The sequence below is a fragment of the Geotrypetes seraphini genome, chromosome 7, assembly GCF_902459505.1.
Source record: "Geotrypetes seraphini chromosome 7, aGeoSer1.1, whole genome shotgun sequence".
NCBI lineage: Eukaryota > Metazoa > Chordata > Amphibia > Gymnophiona > Dermophiidae > Geotrypetes > Geotrypetes seraphini.
Window position 1 is genome coordinate 33908643 of NC_047090.1, and position 21279 is coordinate 33929921.

The 21279-nt window shown below is 37.7% G+C and overlaps 1 protein-coding gene across 3 annotated transcripts in view; it reads left to right on the forward strand.

Annotated features, from left to right (window-relative positions):
• CEP290 (centrosomal protein 290) overlaps positions 1 to 21279 on the forward strand; it is a 283184-nt gene that overhangs the window by 182460 nt on the left and 79445 nt on the right. For all 3 annotated transcript variants that reach the window (XM_033953471.1, XM_033953470.1, XM_033953472.1), the window contains exons 39-43: positions 450 to 671; positions 9208 to 9333; positions 9900 to 10045; positions 17113 to 17268; positions 19698 to 19821. In XM_033953471.1, the coding sequence (XP_033809362.1) occupies positions 450 to 671; positions 9208 to 9333; positions 9900 to 10045; positions 17113 to 17268; positions 19698 to 19821 (774 nt within the window). The remainder of the gene's footprint in view (positions 1 to 449; positions 672 to 9207; positions 9334 to 9899; positions 10046 to 17112; positions 17269 to 19697; positions 19822 to 21279) is intronic.

The window sequence follows — 21279 nt, forward strand, 5'->3', positions numbered from 1 at the left end:
TAATTTTGTTTGAATTGAGCCTCGATTCTATCTTCTACCAACTGTAGAAGTAACTCCTTTTGTAGGTTATTAAGAGGAGATTTATTAAACTACGTTCCCTCCTCCCCCCCCAAAGAAAAGTCACTTTTTCCTTCTGCTTGTTGTATCTCATGTTTTGCATCTCATGAATTTCTCTCTTCATTTCTTAGTAAATAACTTCTTTCCTTTCTCTTTTTTTCTGTCTCCTTTTGTCACTTCTTTTCTTTCTCCTTTCTTTCCTTTTCTTAAGCCCTCATGTACATTTTCTTTTTGGCCCTATCTTTTGCCTTTTATCATCCAACCCTTAGATTCTAAGCTTCAGGATACAAAGAAATAGCTATTGTGCCAGAATGTTACTCACCTTGAGCTGCAACTGAAAAGGTGGAATCTAAATTGCATTAAAATAATTTTTACCATGCTTATTTTTATAGGTACGCATAGATGATTTAAATGAGCAGATCTTAAAACTTAAGGATGCCCATAGAGCAAACAGACAGAGGGAAAGTTCTATGGCAGAGAAAATGGACACTTTAAATGAAGAACTTGAAGATAAACAAAGAGCCCTCAGCAGACTGCAAAGAGTAAAAGAGGAAGTGGATAGAGAGAATGAAGAATTGAAAAAGAAGGTCAAGAGGCTCACTAGTGGCTTACAGGTAGAATGTGATTTTACATGTTACTCATACTGTGTTTCCCCGAAAATAAGACAGTGTCATATTAATTTTGTGTCCAAAAAACACATTAGGGCTTATTTTCAGGGGATGTTTTATTTTTTTCTTCACGTACAACAATCATCTCTCTCTTCCTCTCCTCCACCCCAATTCTTCCTCTTTCCATTTCCACCCCCCCCACCATGTGCAGCATCTTTCCTCCCCTGTCCACCATCCCCTTGTGCAGCAGAACCCCACCGACCCTCCCACTGTGAGACTGACATACTCCACTCAGAGGCCTCCCAAAACTGCATTGACAGCAGCTGTTTTGGGAGGACTCAGAGCAGAGGTATGTCAGGTCTCACCAGGGTGGAGATCGTTGAATTGAGGAATCTTTTTTTTTTTTTTTTGCAAATCGAGCAGTACTAGTGTCAGGGAAGGAGTCGGGGAGTGTTGGGGGTCGATCTTAACTAGGGCTTATTTTTGGGGTAGGGCTTATACTAGGAGTATCTTTAAAAATCATGCTAGGGCTTATTTTTGGGATAGGTCTTATTTTCAGGGATCCACGAAAAAGGTTAATCAGAAAAGCCAAACAACTAGATGGTCATAATATTAATTGACCAATATATTTTAGTCTACATGAAGGAAAATGATCTCAGATATGCCACTCCTGCGGATTATATTATTATAGCCCACATATGGATTAGTGGCGTGGTTTTCTTTCATTGATCTATAAAACCTTCATGGTAAACCTATGACTAATTTTGTCTGGATTATCAATGTTTAACAATTACTCTTGATATTTAAATATTTTACTTATACAATGATATTAAGTAATTTTTTATATTTATAAAAAAAAAATTTCACTTTTTCTTTGTGCAAATTTAGCAAAAATATTTTCAAAAAAGTGCAGCAAGCATAAATCTATTTGTGCAAATAAGCAATTCTCATAACTGTGCAAACTTGCAAAAAAGTAGAATAGCAGCTAATTTATCATCACTGGAAAAGTGTAAACCAGCAAAAACTCTCGTATAGATAAACACCAATGAGATAATGCAAGTATAGGAAACACAGAAAATAGCAACAAAATAGTGCAAATATGCAATTTATAGCAAAAACACTATTTGTGCAAATAAGCGATTATTATGACTGTGCAAACTTGCAAAAAATGAAATAGCAGCTAATTTCTACACTGGAAATATATAAACCAGCAAGAAAGTCTCTTGTGCAAATAAGCAATTGAAATTGTGCAAGTATAGAAAGCACAGAGAAAAGCAGCAAAGTAGTGCAAATACGCAAATTATAGCAGAGACATATCAAAATAACACTTATCTTGTGTAGTGGTGTTACAAGATAAGGAGCTTTAACTCCCAAAGTTAATAACCAAAGGGAGCTCGTTTCGCCGTGACATACGGCTTCATCAGGGTTTTTACCATTATACGGGCTGGGAAAAAGCATAAAAAACAGGTATTAGTATAATAAATATGTATATAAACCTTATATTCATTTGCAAATCGCGTACTTACTTTAAATATTTGTCTCTCAGGTTGTTATCACACAATCCTGTATTAGAAAATGGCGCTTATAAGCACAAGACGCCGGTGCATGCGCAATCGGCACAAGCCATTCAAGCACTCTGATTGGATATCAGAAAAACTACCACGTGAGAACAGCATACGGTTTAAATAAATACTGACCAATCTGTTGCTGTATTAAGACCAAAGGGATAAATACTATTAAGCCTATAGATCCATCTGAGTTCACGCTGTTGTAATCTTTTTACTCGATCACCTCCTCGCAATAGTCTGGGTTCATGGTCTATAGCTAAAACGCGCAGATCATTAAAAGTATGTTTCATTGTGGTACAGTGTTCGACAATAGCCTCTGCACTTCTGTTGCGTTTAAGATTTGATTTGTGTTCACAAATCCTGGTTTTTAAGTCCCTCGTTGTCATACCTATATATAACAGATTGCACGGACAGATGATTATATAAATTATAAACTGGCTCTTACAATTTGTAAAATGTCTCAATCTGTATTGTTTATTATCTTGTGGATTCGTGAAAACTTTGGTTTGCAATGTAATTCCACAAATAGTACATGATTGACATTTAAAATGACCAATGATGTTCTGCTTTGATGGTCCAGTAGATCGAATATTGGAAGGACATAAAATTTCTTTAAGATTGGAATTCCTTGAAAATGCAATTCTAAGGTTCTTATCCTCGAATAAGGGATTAATTTTCATGATTTCCCAGTTATTTCTCATTATTTCAGCTATTTTGTGACTATTTGAAAAATAGCGAAGTACACAAGTCTCTACATCATCTTCTAGGATATTTTTCCTTTCGGGGTCTAGAAGATGTTCTCTATTGACAAATTTTGCACGACGTCTTGCATTCTCTGTAATATTCTTTGGATACCCTCTAGAAATAAGTTTTCCTTGTAGAATTTTAGATTGTCTGTTGTATTCTTTAATATCAGTACAATTTCTTCTTATTCGTAGCATTTGTGAGAATGGAAGGCTTTCTTTTAATTTTTTAGGATGACAGCTATTGAATTTTAAAAAAGTGTTCTTTTCAGTAGCTTTTGTGAAAACTTTCGTTACAAAAGAATCCTTAGTTTGTACAATATCAACATCCAAGAAGTGGATAGATTCTTTAGAATAGGTTAAAGTAAACTGAATATTTTCATCACAGGAGCCTAACCAGGTGTGGAATGCAAGGAGTTCTTTTTCATCACCCAGCCATAACAAAAATACATCGTCGATGTATCTGTGCCACGAATATATTTTGTCACTGAAAGGGGAATTCCTAATCCATGTTTTCTCAAAATCCATCATGTAAAGGTTAGCGATGGAGGGGGCAAACGTAGCCCCCATCGCTACACCAGATAATTGTAGATACATATCATTATTAAACAAGAAAAAATTTTCTTTCAAAGCCAAAATGGTTAATTGAAGCAAGAAATCCGGAGGGATCAAAAACGGTCACTGGGTAGAGAGAAGTGCTTCTTTAACAATTTGAATAGCCGAATCTTGAGGGATAACTGTGTAAAGTGATGTAACGTCTAGAGTTACCATGACAAAAGGAAAACTCGTCTTTTGAACAGAGGACAAAATATCCAAAAAATGTGCCGTATCTTTAATGAATGACTCACTAGTACTGACCAAATCTTTCAGAAAAAAATCCACAAATTTGCTTAAAGGTTCCAATAAAGATTTATTTGATGAAATAATAGGACGACCTGGTGGATGGTCAAGCCTTTTGTGTACTTTTGGTAAAAAATAGATTACTGGAACTAGTGGATTAGATACATACAAAAATCGTGCATCTCTGGACGTAAGAAAACCAGCGTCTGTACCCTCTTTAATAAGCCGTTTAATTCTCTTTTGTAGTCTTTTTGTTGGATCCATTTTTATTAATCTATATGTGGTTTTATCTCCTAGCTGTCTTAAAGCTTCTTCCATATAGTCCACTTTGTTTTGAATGACAACAGCTCCACCTTTGTCTGCTTTTTTAATGATGATAGTTTGATCGTGTATCAAATCATTTAATGCCTTTCTTTCTAATGCATTTAGATTATTGAAGCCATTTTGTTCTTTTGAATTAAAAGCTTCAATATCTCTTAAGATTTTTTGTTTAAACACAGTCAAAACATTATCCATCGGACCTGGTGGGGACCAATTCGAATGTGGTCTCATAATCGCTCTACTATTCAAAGTTGGTTGTGTATGAAAGAACAGCTTAATATTTAATTTTCTAATAAATCTTTCGAGATCAATATTAAATTGAAAATAATCAAACTTTTTTGATGGAACAAAAGATAAACCGCTATTAAGTACCTGTTCTTCTATTGATGTCAAATTTCTATCCGAAAGATTGATAATAACAGAATCGGCTTGTGGGATTATGACATTAGTGCTGGCATTGGACATTGATATAGAGGTGACATTTTCTATGGGTATTGTTGTTGTTGAGATCTCGTAACTGGTCGACCTCTTTGATTCCATCTGTTGTTTCCTCTTCCTCTTCTTTTTTGAGGGTTTCTTCTGGATAAAAAATTCCCTGATCCATTGCTCTTAGAAGAGGAGGATCTACTAGAGGAACTTGAGTTGCTGGAGTTAGGAGACCCTCCTCTCATAGTAGACGTATTTGCTACCTGATCTTTTTCAACGATGGAATTGCTAGTCCACCAGTATACCTTATTTTCTTTATAGTCCTTTTCGTCCCGCTGAAATTTTCGTAATTTGTTTCTTTTAAGATTTTCTTTAAATTTTTCAGTATTTTCATCCATAACTTTTATTTGATTGTCGTATACATTCTGAACTGATTTTGTCTTCATAATTAAAAGTTGTTCTTCTTTCTGTTTAGTTAGATCTTTAACAACTTGTCTACTTTTTTCAATAATTAGTACCATAATATCTAGGGAACATTTATTTAGTATTTTATTCCACTGTTCAATGAAGAAATTGTCATCTTTGAAAATTTGTGGGCTGATATTAACCCTAAGTCCTCTAGGTATTCTTTGAGCCTTACAATATTCTATCAAGAAAAGACTATTAAGGTCTATTCTAGAAATATTTTTTGAGAGATTAAACAACTGAGACCAATCGTCAGTATTATTAACCTGAATTTGCTGTTCAAACATGGAAGGTACACTAAGAATATCAAGTATTTTCTGATCAGTAAATGAAAGAGTAGCATTAGTCCAATTGCTCTCAGCCATGTTCTCAATGGTTGAAAATCAAAATGATAAATTAGAGAACTGAATTAACCAAAAACTAAATAGATCCACGAAAAAGGTTAATCAGAAAAGCCAAACAACTAGATGGTCATAATATTAATTGACCAATATATTTTAGTCTACATGAAGGAAAATGATCTCAGATATGCCACTCCTGCGGATTATATTATTATAGCCCACATATGGATTAGTGGCGTGGTTTTCTTTCATTGATCTATAAAACCTTCATGGTAAACCTATGACTAATTTTGTCTGGATTATCATTGTTTAACAATTACTCTTGATATTTAAATATTTTACTTATACAATGATATTAAGTAATTTTTTATATTTATAAAAAAAATTTTCACTTTTTCTTTGTGCAAATTTAGCAAAAATATTTTCAAAAAAGTGCAGCAAGCATAAATCTATTTGTGTAAATAAGCAATTCTCATAACTGTGCAAACTTGCAAAAAAGTAGAATATCATGGAATTACATTGCAAACCAAAGTTTTCACGAATCCACAAGATAATAAACAATACAGATTGAGACATTTTACAAATTGTAAGAGCCAGTTTATAATTTATATAATCATCTGTCCGTGCAATCTGTTATATATAGGTATGACAACGAGGGACTTAAAAACCAGGATTTGTGAACACAAATCAAATCTTAAACGCAACAGAAGTGCAGAGGCTATTGTCGAACACTGTACCACAATGAAACATACTTTTAATGATCTGCGCGTTTTAGCTATAGACCATGAACCCAGACTATTGCGAGGAGGTGATCGAGTAAAAAGATTACAACAGCGTGAACTCAGATGGATCTATAGGCTTAATAGTATTTATCCCTTTGGTCTTAATACAGCAACAGATTGGTCAGTATTTATTTAAACCGTATGCTGTTCTCACGTGGTAGTTTTTCTGATATCCAATCAGAGTGCTTGAATGGCTTGTGCCGATTGCGCATGCACCGGCGTCTTGTGCTTATAAGCGCCATTTTCTAATACAGGATTGTGTGATAACAACCTGAGAGACAAATATTTAAAGTAAGTACGCGATTTGCAAATGAATATAAGGTTTATATACATATTTATTATACTAATACCTGTTTTTTATGCTTTTTCCCAGCCCGTATAATGGTAAAAACCCTGATGAAGCCGTATGTCACGGCGAAACGGGCTCCCGTTGGTTATTAACTTTGGGAGTTAAAGCTCCTTATCTTGTAACACCACTACACAAGATAAGTGTTATTTTGATATGTCTCTGCTATAATTTGCGTATTTGCACTACTTTGCTGCTTTTCTCTGTGCTTTCTATACTTGCACAATTTCAATTGCTTATTTGCACAAGAGACTTTCTTGCTGGTTTATATATTTCCAGTGTAGAAATTAGCTGCTATTTCATTTTTTGCAAGTTTGCACAGTCATAATAATCGCTTATTTGCACAAATAGTGTTTTTGCTATAAATTGCGTATTTGCACTATTTTGTTGCTATTTTCTGTGTTTCCTATACTTGCATTATCTCGTTGGTGTTTATCTATACGAGAGTTTTTGCTGGTTTACACTTTTCCAGTGATGATAAATTAGCTGCTATTCTACTTTTTTGCAAGTTTGCACAGTTATGAGAATTGCTTATTTGCACAAATAGATTTATGCTTGCTGCACTTTTTTGAAAATATTTTTGCTAAATTTGCACAAAGAAAAAGTGAAAAAAATTTTTATAAATATAAAAAATTACTTAATATCATTGTATAAGTAAAATATTTAAATATCAAGAGTAATTGTTAAACATTGATAATCCAGACAAAATTAGTCATAGGTTTACCATGAAGGTTTTATAGATCAATGAAAGAAAACCACGCCACTAATCCATATGTGGGCTATAATAATATAATCCGCAGGAGTGGCATATCTGAGATCATTTTCCTTCATGTAGACTAAAATATATTGGTCAATTAATATTATGACCATCTAGTTGTTTGGCTTTTCTGATTAACCTTTTTCGTGGATCTATTTAGTTTTTGGTTAATTCAGTTCTCTAATTTATCATTCTTATTTTCAGGGAAACAGGATAGTAAGAATATGAAGCTTCCATCAGGTGTCACTTGGATTATTGTACTATTGTATATTTAACAATCCCCAAGAAAGACGTGGTTAGACTCATATTGATTCAGAATACAGCGGTTAGAATGATCTACGGTCTTAAAAAATTTGATCATGTGACTCCATTCTATTGTGAGTTGCATTGGCTGCCAATAGAGAAGATGGGTTGCTTTTGCTATAAGGTTATGTATAGTACCGCTGCGTTTTATATGGTTAATAGATTCTCTCTAGCATTGTATAAAAATCATAGAAAATCTCATGCCCTGTTTACCTTCCCATCAGTAGAGAGCTGTAAAAGTAAGAAATTTCTAGACCATACTTTAGCAGCTTCATATGACAGAGAATTTTGATTGTTATTGCTTGGAGCCTGTTCTTATAAACATTTCAGAACTCAACTGAAAACTTATCTCTTTTCAAAATACTTGGTTAAATAATTTCTTCTGTCATTCTTAAATTGTCTTTAGTTTATTATCTTTTGTAAACCGCGTAGAACTTATGGTTACGCAGTTAAGAAGCATGATGTTATGTTATGTTAATTATTCACTTTAGTTTAGCCAGAGTTCCTGAGGTCATTTCTTATTTACGGTAGTAAAGAAGTAAAAGGGAAATTCTAGAAATGGCACCTTTTGTTTAAGCGTTCTACCAGCGCCTAAGTGAACACGCAAATGCCATTGAAAACAAATAATGTTGAATTTGAAGCGCCTCCTGGTGCTGGAACTGCACCTCCAGAGGCGCCTACCAATGCCTAATGTCACCATGGACGTGGCTCATTCCGGAGGTGGCATTAGGTGCCATAAACAGCCAATGTAGGCGCGATTCGCAAAAAAGGCTCCAGAAATGTAGGCCTGGAAAACCCTAGCTTACATTTTTTTGGCGCCTTTCAAGGAGGCGCAATTAACTAGCAGGCACAGTCATGTCATTGACTCGTGATCAGTGGCCACTTTTAAGGCGGCCACTGACATCGGCGCCGGTTAGAGAATCCAGCAGTTAGGAAATAAAAGGCCACTAGAAGTTGTAAATTTATAAGATTTGTTTTTATTAGTGAAGACCTCAATCTTGGAAGATGTTATTGGGTTTTATTTATCGAGTGTTTTTGTTTTCCTTGTTGTTCCTATGTGAAAAAACAGTTAGAAATTGGGTTGATGACCTTTAAGTAGCAAGGACAGAAGAAGAAAAACCAAATTTTAGTGTCTTTCTATAGTAGAGCCATAATTATATATAGTTCTAAAATGAGAAAAATTGATCTTGCTTATAATTTGATGCTTGTCATTAATGCTTTCATAAATAGAGAGCAATTGGTGAAAATATTTGTAATCTTTAGTTACCTGTACACTCCCCCCTCCATATTTGCGGTTTCGCGGTCTGTGGGTTTGGTTATTCAGGGATTTTCTATCGAAGGCCCCGCCCCCAAATTTACATCACAGGAAATCGCTGCTCCCAGCGATGCACAGAGAAAATCGATCCTCCCAGCTGCACTTTTTTCACTGGAACAGGTCAGGTTATTCACGGTTTTGTGTTTATTTTTTGTTTTTACAGAAAAACCGTGAATGACATATGAAAAGTTATTTGCGTTTTTTCCTCTATTCGCTGCCTTGCAGTTCCCCTAACACCACGAATGCAGAGGGGGGAAGTGTACTCTCAATAGAAAGGGCAGGAGGGCCCAAAACAGTGAGACATCCAGTTTTAAAAAGTGTGCACATTTTTTCAGAGCAAACTGAGTCCAGACAATAAACAGAGTTTGATTGATGAGCTACAGAAGAAAATCAGAAGGCTGGAAAGTGACCTGGAGAAGAAGGCAGATGAAACGGAAAGGAAAACTGCAAGAGAAGACAAGGTATGAGCTGCTTCTGTGGCTCTTATTTTCTGTTTTGGTCGGCTCGCATTAAACAGGTGGTGCTTCACCCAGGGACTGGTGCTGGGTGGTTCGAGGCAGTGCTAGACTCTGCGTGTTGGTTTTGTTTTTGTCTCTATGGTAACAAATTCATATGGTTGCTGGAGCACAGCATTGACAGTGATTCAGCCAGAATGCAACACTGAAATTAAATTCCTGTAAAAAGTACAGTACAACTGTATTGAGAGAGAATATGTCATTTGTATGGACATTCAAAGGTATTATACAGTTCCATTCTTGTTTTGGGGGGGTATTCTCTATATCTGTTTTGTAAAGTAACAGACTACATTTGCTTTAACCTTTCTGTTAATATAACTTTTCGATCTAAATTAGCTGACACAGTATAAATAGTTGCTGTACTTGCTCTGTGGATATAGAGTGACTTTTCCCTTGCTTTTAGAGGAATTGACTGAGTTGGCTTCAACTGCTTCATATGCCCAAATGGAATAGACTTTATTTGCAAATGCTGCTATTAAATTTATATAAATTGAGTTCACACTATTTTTCAGAGCTCTAAAGAAGAAATAATAAGGTGGGAAGAAGGTAAAAAATGGCAAACTAGAGTGGAAGGGATGCGAAGTAAGCTGAAAGAAAAAGAGAAAGAGGTGGAGACACTTACAAAGCAGCTAAATACACTCAAGGAACTTTATTCCAAGTAAGTTGATTTGCACCTTCCTGGACTGTGCTACATTCAATTTGCATTGTGAAAAATTTCAGGCAGGAAATTGGAAGACTGGGCATCCAAATGGCAAATGAAATTTAATGTGGACAAACACAAAGTGAGGTGCATTGGAAAGAATAACCCAAATCACAGTTACCGGATGCTAGGGTCCATCTTGGGGGTGAGCGCCCAAGAAAAAGATCTGGGTGTCATTGTAGACAATACGATGACACCTTCCGTCCAATGTTCGGTGATGGCCAAAAAAGCAAACAAGATGCTAGGAATTATTATTATTATTTTTTTTTATATTCTTTATTCATTTTATATTTACATCAAGTGTACAGAAAATAATAACAGATTAACTTAATACATCACTTGAAATACCACACATGTTCCCAAAATAAAATTTATCCCCTTCCCACCCACCATACTAATATCAGTTGATACATACAATATAATAATATCATTCGTACTCTTCATATCGAATATTAAAAAGTCAACCCCCCCTTCCCAAATCTTTCATTTATTTAAAATCAGGGAAAAACGATAACTATTCTTTACAATAATTTATCAATAGCCCCCACACATCCTTAAACTTATTAAAATAACCTTTTTGAACAGCTAACGCTCTTTCCATTTTATACATGTGACACACTGAATTCTACTAAAAACTATAATTCAATCTTTTCCAATCTTTCCAATTATAAGTTATTTGTTGAATGGCAACTCCAGTCAGAATCAATAAAAGTTTATTATTGTTGGAAGATATTTGGCTCTTAGCTCTCATAGACATGCCAAATAAAACTGTGTCATACGACAATGCCATATGATTCTCTAACAAACAATTTATTTGGCCCCAAATCGAATTTCAAAAAGCCAAAATAAATGGACAATAGAACAATAAATGATCTAAATTCCCTGCTTTGAGATGACAATGCCAACATCTATTAGACTTAGAGCAATCTAATTTTTGTAAACGAACAGGGGTCCAGAATGCTCTATGCAACAGGAAAAACCATGTTTGCCTCATAGATGCAGACATTGTACATTTCATCCTCCAAGACCAAATTCGTGGCCATTGAGACACAGTAATTTGATGTTTAATCTCAATGCTCCAGATGTTCCCGAGTCCAGTTTTTGGTTTTTTATTCACATATTCAGATATTAATTTGTGCGGCCTGGTGTCCCAGGAAGTCTGCCTGAAAGCATAAGAACTCTAAACTAAATTGATTGTTAAGATTTTTCCGTTCAGGGAACCCTGCCTGAATAGCCTGCTTCAGCTGCAACCACCTATAACTTTGTGATTTAGCAAGACCAAATTTTTGTTGCAACTGTGAAAAATCAAGCAGTTTACCATTAGATATAACATCATCTAACGTACGTATACCTGCTTTAATCCAAGGGATCTCCCTGCTGCAATAAGTTTAGCGGCAGCCCTTTCCCCCCCCACACTCTCCCCATTTATGATTTTACAGTAGTCAAAACGAGCTAATATTAGTGTTTGTACAGTAAGCTGAAATACTACTACTGTAGTGGTCTCAAACTCAAACCCTTTGCAGGGCCACATTTTGGATTTGTAGGTACTTGGAGGGCCTCAGAAAAAATAGTTAATGTCTTATTAAATAAATGACAATTTTGCATGAGGTAAAACTCTTTATAGTTTATAAATCTTTCCTTTTGGCTAAGTCTTAATAATAATATTCTCATTTATAGCTAAAGAGACATATGATCAAGAAACGGTTTTATTTTACTTTTGTGATTATGATAAATATACTGAGGGCCTCAAAATAGTACCTTGGGGGCCGCGAGTTTGATACCACTGGACTACTGCTATTTATCATTTCTGTAGCACTACTAGATGTATGCAGCTCTGTACATTAAATATTCAAGAGATTCCCTGCTCAGTAGAGCTTACAATCTAATTAAGCAGACAAACAGGACAAGTAGGGGGAGTTTCTCAGAAAGGGATGATAAAACAGGTATGGGTGCTTTATAAGCAGGTGGGAGTTAGGAGTTAAAAGCAATCTCAAAAAGTGGGCTTTTAGCCTAGGTTTGAATACTACCAGAGCCAGAGCTTGACGTACAGACTCAGGCAGTCTGTTCCAGGCATGAGGTACAGCAAGAAAGAAGGGATTTAGCCTGGAGTTGGCAGCAGAGGAGAAGGGTACAGATAAGAGACACCCGATGAGGAGAGTTCCTGAGGAGGAGTATAGGGAGAGAGAAGAAATACATCAAGATCGAAATAGTCTAATCTGCCTAGATTCTGCAAAGGTTTACACTTCTCCCTCCGTATTCACGGTTTCAGCAATTACGGTTTTGATTATTTACAGTTTTTAGCTTGCTGGCTCCTCTCCCCCCCCCCCACAAATTGCATCAGCTTGCATAGAGAAATCACTGATTCCAAGCGTTTACTGAGAAAATCGCCAATTGCCAGCACTTTCTTCACCATGTTTTGCTTCTCCTTCAGAACAGGCCAGGTCTCCCACCATGTTATTTGCGGTTACACCATATTCACGATGGTTTTTAATAGAAAACAGAGAATAACATATGAAAAGGTTATTCACAGTTTTTCTGTATTCGCGGGTCTGTTAATCCTCTATCACAGCAAATATAGAGGGAGAAGTGTAAACACTTTTACTGTAAGGACTTGTATCTATGGTTCAAAATTTAATTCTCGCTAGAAAGTGGATTGAATGGTTTGATCCTGATAATCATATAACAATTTACATTTTAGATTGCCTTACTTACAATAGAGTGGTCCAAATCATTTTACAAAAACACACACTTATGTCTGTAAAATGAGACTTGGAAAATGATAAAGGAAATAGCATTCTCAATTATATTAAAGAAATGAAAATAACCTCCATAATTGGGAGAATATTTCAGTTTGAAGAAACATCCTCTCAATTGTAAAGATGCTTTTCATTCATGAAATTAATTTGAGGTTGTGTTTTTGATTAATTGTGAATTATATTTGGGATTTTTTTGGGATATTTTTCAAATCATTTTACATCATGTATTGAGTTACAAAACAGTAATGATCAAAACCTAACAAGTGGACTTAGTGCACCCTTGTGTGAGTTATTTTCCAGCGTTCTAAGGCCACTTTTACCACAGCAGTAAAACGGCAGATTTTTATTTTTTAAATTAAATTGCCATGCTTTGATTTACCATTAGTGCACAACCATTAAAAAGAAATTACCATGTGAGCACTTACCTGTTTTGTAGGCAATAGGGCTCACTCAGTAATCCTGTACTAACCATTTAGCAAACAATAATTACATTTACATTACATTACATTTGTATTCCGCCTGTGCCTTGCGGTTCTAAGCGGATTACAGTTAAAAGAGATCAGGACATTACCGAGAGAATTACATTACAACGATTTAAGTAAATTACATGTTGTGGTATAGAAATACAAGTATAAGATATCTGGATTTATCGATAGAATAACTTGACAGGGTTCAAGTAGTTACAAGGTTCAGTGGGGAAAACAATATAGGCAACTGAAGAAAGATACCTAACTTTGAAGGAATCAGTTAAGTGGATACCTAAGGGAGATGCTTATTTAGGAGAAAGTTAAATGGATACCTAAGGGAGATGCTTATTTAGGAGTTTGGATATTTTTGGTAAATGAGGTTCAAGGGGATGACTAGTGTGTTATTTGCTGGGGAGAGTGCATGTGCGATTGGGGAGGGGAATATTAAGTAAGGACGTGTTTTTTGAAAAGAAATGTTTTGATTTCTTTCCGAAACACTTTGATGTCTGTTGTTTTGATCATCGGTTTGGTGATGGTGGGGTCAATTTTCGCTGCAAGGTCCGATTCTAAAAACAGTGCCCTACCCCCCCCCCCCACACACACACACTTTACAAAACTGTAGTGCAGTTTTTAGTGCCAGCCATTGCAGACCACTCCGACACTCATGAGCATTGGAGCTGTTACCACCACGGCTGGTGCTGAAAACCATGCTAAAGTTTTGGAAAAGTGGAGGGTAAGTTAGGTAGTGGTAGGCATCCTGCAGCCTAACTTAATTGGTTTAATCGGCATACTAATTGGTTGCATTGATTAAAACCAATTAAAATGTTTAAAAAAATTGGAGGCGCCTCCAAAACAGCTGCTTTTCCCCCGTCTATGAAGGCTCTTTATGACGCCTAACACCACTATAGGTATGATTAACCCCAGAAGTGATGTTAGGCATCGTAAGGCACCTTTGTAGCCACAATTCTGGTGCCTACTGTTCATGTAGCCACAATTCTGTAAACAGTGCCATTGTATGATTGGCATGCGATCGGTGGCTATTTTATAAGGCGGCTGCTGATAACAGCACCGTTTACAGAATCCGGGCCTGACTGATTAGCTCAAGAATGCCCACTCGCTGTCTCCCCTCACACGCTCCCTCTAACAAAAATGTAAAAATATTTTACGTGTGCATCGATTTAAAACTTACTACAGGACACTGAGGAGTAGTGGCTCGTGGCCGGTAGGGGGCGATGTCTATGGGACGGTAATGGAATGGACGTCAGGACATGATGGTGCAGTATTTTGTGGAGGTTTTCTACAAAAGCACCTGCTTTTCGTGTGATTCTGGATAACTCTAGTTAGATACAAGCATATGTGTTAGTTAAGGCCACACCCAATGGAAGCGTACGAAAAATGGTGAATAAAAATCTGAATATGGATGTAACCAAGGCCAGAAAAACATACTACAGATTAATATTAAGGAAAAGCATAATAATATTCTTTTTATGTACTTTGCTATTAAGCCAGATCATAGAGGAAATCAGGATATACCTGAACTCCATCTTGAGGTAGTGACTCCATTTTGTTCTCAGTTTTTCTGTGTCTTCTGCTTGGCTTTACTCCATTTTGTGTTCAGCCTATATCCCTAGTCTTTGTTCAGGTTTTTCCCACTTCTAGCCTCGTGGTTCTGATTGATAACCAGATGTGCCTTAGGCTGGTTAGGAAGAGCATATTAGATTACGTATCCCAATCTGAGATATAACATGCATTAAATATGAATGAAATACATGGTATGAATGTTTGGGGCCCCTGAATGTGTGATATGTGGTGATATGAATGATTTGTAAAAGAAGGGGTACTTAAAGTGAAATGTTTTATATAAGAAACACTAAGGAAAAATCCTAAGGCAACATCTGGAAATAATTAGAGTCAGAAACTGCTGTACTAGTTTCCAGCATAGGAAGGGGGGCATTGGTGGCCCACACTTAGGACTGTGTAGGTGTAACATGAAACTGTCAGTTGTTCAAAGCAGGAGGAGGGAGTACCCCTCCTCCAGGATAAGGCTGAGAACATTTCAGCAGCTTGCCTGATACATAGACAAACTGTCTGAAATAAGTTTTGAGAAGGACAAAAAGAATATTGAATATGTTATAAAATGTTAATGTATATTCAAGGATGAATGTAAACAAAACAAATAAGATTTCTGAAACTTTTAAACATGTAAAGGAATTTTCTTTGTCTAAATTAAAGTACCGCCTCCGTTATTGGATTGGCTGACGGCCAATGATATCAAACTGGACTGAAGGTATATATTGGGGAGCTTCAAAGTATCGGGTTGAGATCGTTATCAGAAGGCCAGCATTTTGGCAACTATAACGACCTCCCGCTAACGCAACTAGCCTTTTGAGTTCCATGATGGGAAAATAAAAGCAATAAATAATTATTTTGGTAAATCTTGCGTTATGCGTCATTTCCATGTTTTTGTTATTTTGCACACCTTGAGTGAAAGCTAGCAGCTTAATTGGCAGCTGCAGCTTTATGAATGCGCTGGTGTCTCATTATCCATGCTCAACACCTGAGAATGTTCTGTGGTAAGCATGCACTAGCTTACCTGGGCAACAGAAACTGAAAACAAAAAACCAGTCTTGAAAGTTCTTTATCTAAAAAGGCATTTCTTTTCCCTAAAATCATTTGCAATTTCTCTTTGTCAGAGCATATTCAGTTGATAGGAACTGAACACAGCTACCTCTTTTATCCCCTCCCCTCCTTTTTACAAAACCACAAAAGCATTTTTTAGCGCCAGCCAGCATGCTGAATGCTCTGCGCTGCCCCCGAAGCTCATAGGAGCTTGGCGCTAAAAAACGCTTTTGCAATTTTGTAAAAGGGAGGGGTTTGGTATTTGATGAATTTAATTACCATAGTATCTCACTTGGAGCATGAGATGAAGAAATGAATAAATAAATCTAAGACGAACAACAAAATAGGCTCTGAAGCTTGCCCACAATCCTAGGTTATGTGTGTTTGTGTGTTATTGATAAAGAACAAGAAGTCATTTCAGTCCATTCGTACCAGCTGAGTGTCATTTTTCTGTGCAGGTAAAAATTTCACAATTTGAACAGTTTTACTGCATAATAGCAAATGGCAGGCTGATTAATAATTAGCAACACAGGCAGAACTTTTGGGAAAAGTGGAATTTTATCATTCTGTTATTCAAATGACTAAAGTCCAGCAAGAATTTACTGATCTGTACTAGAGAATGACATGGTGACAAAATTCACCATTCCCGTCCTTGCGGATAACCGCGGGAAACAATCCTGTGTCATTCTTGCATGTCTATCTCAACCTCAGTCCTTCTTCAGTGCAAGGCTTAAGGGTCTGTGGTTGGGCCCATTCATACTCTTGATTCTTCCCTCTCTCCTTCAATAATGACATCAAGATGGTTTCCCGCAGTTATCCACAGGGACGAGAATGGTGATGAATTTTGTCACCGTGTCATTCTCCTGGTACCACAGCCACGGAAAGACAGAAAAAGGATGTGTGGGTTATAAGTGAAAGAGAGAGAACTGACATTGCAACCACTTGGTCCCTACTAGCTGGAACTAACAGAGTGGCAGCGATGGTATCTCGGTTATTAGCAGTATCCCCTGGACTTTTCCCCACTATGTGAATAGCATTAAACAGAAAATAATGCTTCTGCTTATAAAATCTTTCAGTCATTTAAATCTGAAAATAGGAATATGAAGTTAAGAAAAAAGGTTTACTAAAATACTGCCTTTAAAACTAAATTGCTCCATGTGAATAATAGAATGTGCTTTTGCAGAATGGATCATGAAAAAATTGCACTTCAAAAGAAACTGAAGAATCGTGCAGTCACTGCTGATCAGGTTGTAGGGGTGCGGACTACTGAATCTGAAAAAGAGGTAGAAGAGCTGCGGAAAAAAAATATTGAACTGGAAAATGAAATCTCATATGTTAGGTAAGAGCGCTGGAATTTTCTGTCTCTTATTACAAGGCCTTTTCAAGTACATGGGCATCCATAAAGACACTTTAAAAAAATTCTGAGCCCGTGATCATACAGTTCTGAAATAAAGCTCCATAGAGAATATGTACTAGCAGTGGCATAATAGAGGGGGTGGACCACACCGGGTGTTGTATTGGTGGGGGCGCCAGCATCTCTCCGCCTCCCCACTCCTCCATAGTTTCATAGTTTATTTAAGTTTTAATTAAACACTTATCCAAAAATACAAAGCGTTGTTCAAAGTATTTAAAAGTAGCTAGGGAACAAACAATTTTAAATTATTAGGCATACATGAACTGATTATTAGACATACATGAACCAAACAAACATACTTATGACTTGAGAACAATGGGAAAGGAGGGAAGAACTACAATTTTCTAGAAAGAATACATAAAAGGAAAATTCAATTGGAAAAGGGAAATAGTTAAAAATTGCTGGAGTAGATACGTGTGTAACTATCAGTCATAGGCATCTTTAAAGAGCAAGCACTTTAGACTGCTTTTGAATTTCTGCCTCCCCTGCTGCACGCGCATGCCTTCAATTCCCTGCCTCCGTACCTATAGCTCTTTGCCAGCGAACAACAGCTCCAACCTGCTGCTCGCACCAGCCTCGGCGCACCCCTCTGACATTACTACTCGAAAGGGTCCAGAGAAGAGCGACGAAGATGGTTGTTGGAGGAGCTGCCGTACAGCGAAAGATTAGAGAAACTGGGCCTCTTCTCCCTCGAACAGAGGAGATTGAGAGGGGACATGATTGAAACATTCAAGGTACTGAAGGGAATAGACTTAGTAGATAAGGACAGGTTGTTCACCCTCTCCAAGGTAGGGAGAACGAGAGGGCACTCTCTCTAAAGTTGAAAGGGGATAGATTCCGTACAAACATAAGGAAGTTCTTCTTCACCAAGAGAGTGGTGGAAAACTGGAACACTCTTTCAGAGTCTGTCATAGAAGAAAACACCCTCCAGGGATTCAAGACAAAGTTAGACAAGTTCCTGCTAAATAAGGACATGCGCTGGTAGGGCTAGTCTCAGTTAGGGCGCTGGTCTTTGACCAGAGGGACGCTGCGTGAGCGGACTGCTGGGCATGATGGATTACTGGTCTGACCCAGCAATGGCAATTCTTATGTTCTTATTACTTCCGGGGCCTGCGACTAGGAAGTGATGTCGGAGAAAGAGCTGATGTGGGCAGTTAGAAATACTCACGCCGGGGAGCTAAACAGGGGAAAGGGAGCTTGTGCGGCAAGGGGGTGGCACCACTGCCCTGTGTACCTCCCACCCTTACAGTGCCACTGAGTATTAGGAAATCTTAATAATGTTCAAGGTTATTTGAGGTGGTAGTGCTCCTGAGTGCCCCTTATTATTCTCTGTTGGGCCCACCTTTGGAATAGGGGAGTCCTAGAATCACTCAGTTCCAATAGGGACCAGATGAATGCTATAAACTTCATTATGAGAGCAAAGATTATCACTGAAGTGGATGACACTGGACAAGCGAGGAATCCTCCAAGGGCTCAGCTGCTTGAGAGGTTTCCTTTCTGATGCACTTGATCTGGGTCCTAAGATACGTTTAAGGATATGTGTAACTAAAATAGTTTTGTTCCCTCAGCTCAGACCCTCTCTAGCTCCCCTTTCCCAACACACTGCCCTTCAAATCCATCCGACCTCACCAGTAAGCCTTTGCCATTCTATGGCTGTTCCCACTCCTATATTTTCTCCAGCCATTTCACAATGCCACCTTAGGAATAACTACTCAGTTTTCTTCTAGCATCAGATGAATTTAAGCTGCATGCTGCTCAGTTTCACACACTGCTCTCTGTCTTATGGAAGAATACAGGAAGTTGGGCAGTAGAGCTGAATGGTATTGCAACCCAAAAAATTGGTGTGGAGAAATGGGAGAAGAGTCAGAAGGTCACACTTAGTGTCAGCAGGAGCCTTTCCTGGTCCCTCAATCTTGCTTTGAAGATTAGAGTAAAAATTCTTGGAGCACTCTCACAAAAGTTACAAAGAAAAGTACTTTTGATTAAACAGTTTTCTCCTGTCATTTTAAGTTCACCTGTTGCTTTAATATTGTCTTATTTCTTCAACTCAGCATTTCCCCCTAGTTTGCTTGGACTTCAGAATTGTCATTTATTAGGGCTACAGCTGTTGCTGGAAATTTTTTATAACTAATTTTTAATTCTTTTCCTACCCCCGTTTTGTCCAGCTAGGAGTTGCAGGACTCAAGTCTGGCTACTAGGGTTAGTGATGCCTGAAATGCTATGTTGTCTTCACAGCATCCTTGGCCTCAGTGTCAGACGGTTGACATTCAGTCTTGTTTTGTAGTAAGAGGAACATTTAAAATATCATTAACATTGATTTTTTTTTTGTCTTCTGTTCTTAATTTTATGTACAGAACTAAACAAGCTTTGCCACGAGATTCTGTTATAGAAGATTTGCACTTAAAAAATCGTTATCTCCAAGAAAAACTTCAAGCTTTAGAACGACAGCTTTCCAAAGACACCTTTTCTAGACCTTCAGTAAGTAGCCTTTTGTATAATCACAAATTGTGTATCATGAATGAAAGTAAGAGTGCTCATTCTCTGATGACAAGCAGGTTCACCAGTATCACATAAATGGATCATGTGACGGTGGATAAGACTGAATAAAAAAAAACTTGCAGAACTTTCTGGTAAAGACCAAAGCTCTGTATTGCACATACCGTGTTTCCCTGAAAATAAGACACTGTCTACCTGCATATAGTATAAGAAATGTAAACTTCATTTATCAGAACCTAAGAATAGCCTTATTGAGTCAGACCAGTGGTCCATCTATCCCAGTAGCCTGTCTTTATGGTGGCCAATCCAGGTAACTAGTACCTGGTAAAAATCGAAATAGTTGCAACATTCCAGAACTCAAGAGTATCGAGATTCTATAATTCCAAATAGTAGCAACATTTCATGCTACCGATCCAGGGAAAGCAGTGGTTTCCCCCATTTCTGTCTCAATAACAGACTATGGACTTTCCTTCCAGGAAATTGTCCAAACCTTTTTTTTAAACCAGCTACATTAACTGTTCTTACTACAACTTCTGGTAACGCGTTCCAGAGCTGAACTATTCTCTGAGTGAAAAAATATTTCCTCCTAATGGTTTTAAAAGTATATCCCTGTAACTTTGAGCGTCTCCTAGTCTTTGTACCACAGATCCCATTACCCTATATATGATTTGAGAATGGTGGCCATTACCCTAACACTTCTAGTCAGACATAAGCGTGAATTCAGCTTAAAAGATGAACCCAATGAGATCAGAGAGAAAGGGAAATTGCAACCTTCATGTTTAAACTCAGGCTCCAAGAAGAAAAGATCATCTGATTATCCCAGGACAAGCAGGCATGATATTCTCACATGTGGGTGAAGTCATCTACGGAGCCCCAGCGCGGACAGCTTTTCAAGCAAACTTGATTGAAGTTTCAAGTTTGCTATGCTGCACCACGCATGTGCATGCCTTCTTGCCCACTAGAGGGCGCATCCCCACCTCGTGGTCCTCAGTTCTGTTTTTTCCGCGGAGCCAGAAGCCCTGTGTGTTTTTTTGCTCCGTGCTAGTGCCTTCTGTCACCGCGGCTGAGTTTGTTTTTTCTTAGTTGCTGTGTTTTCTTTTGTTTTCTATTGCGATCGTGATATTCGTCAAAAAAAAAAAAAATCGTTTTACTTTCGGCTCCGGGGGCTCCCGGGAGCTGCGGCCGCGGAACCTCGTTCGTTTCCGGCCGGTTTTTGCTTCATGTCACGCCCTTTGACGGGCTTTAAAAAGTGCACCCGGTGTGATCGGTTGCTTTTGATTACCGATCCCCACCGGTGGTGCTTACTTTGTCTGGGTCCCGATCACCCGACTGACTGCACTCGGTGCTCTACATTTCAGCCTAGAGCTCTCCGCCGCCGTCGCACTCGCATGGCGGAGCTCTTTGCTGTGGACCCCGCGGCGGGGAAGGCCTCGACGTCGG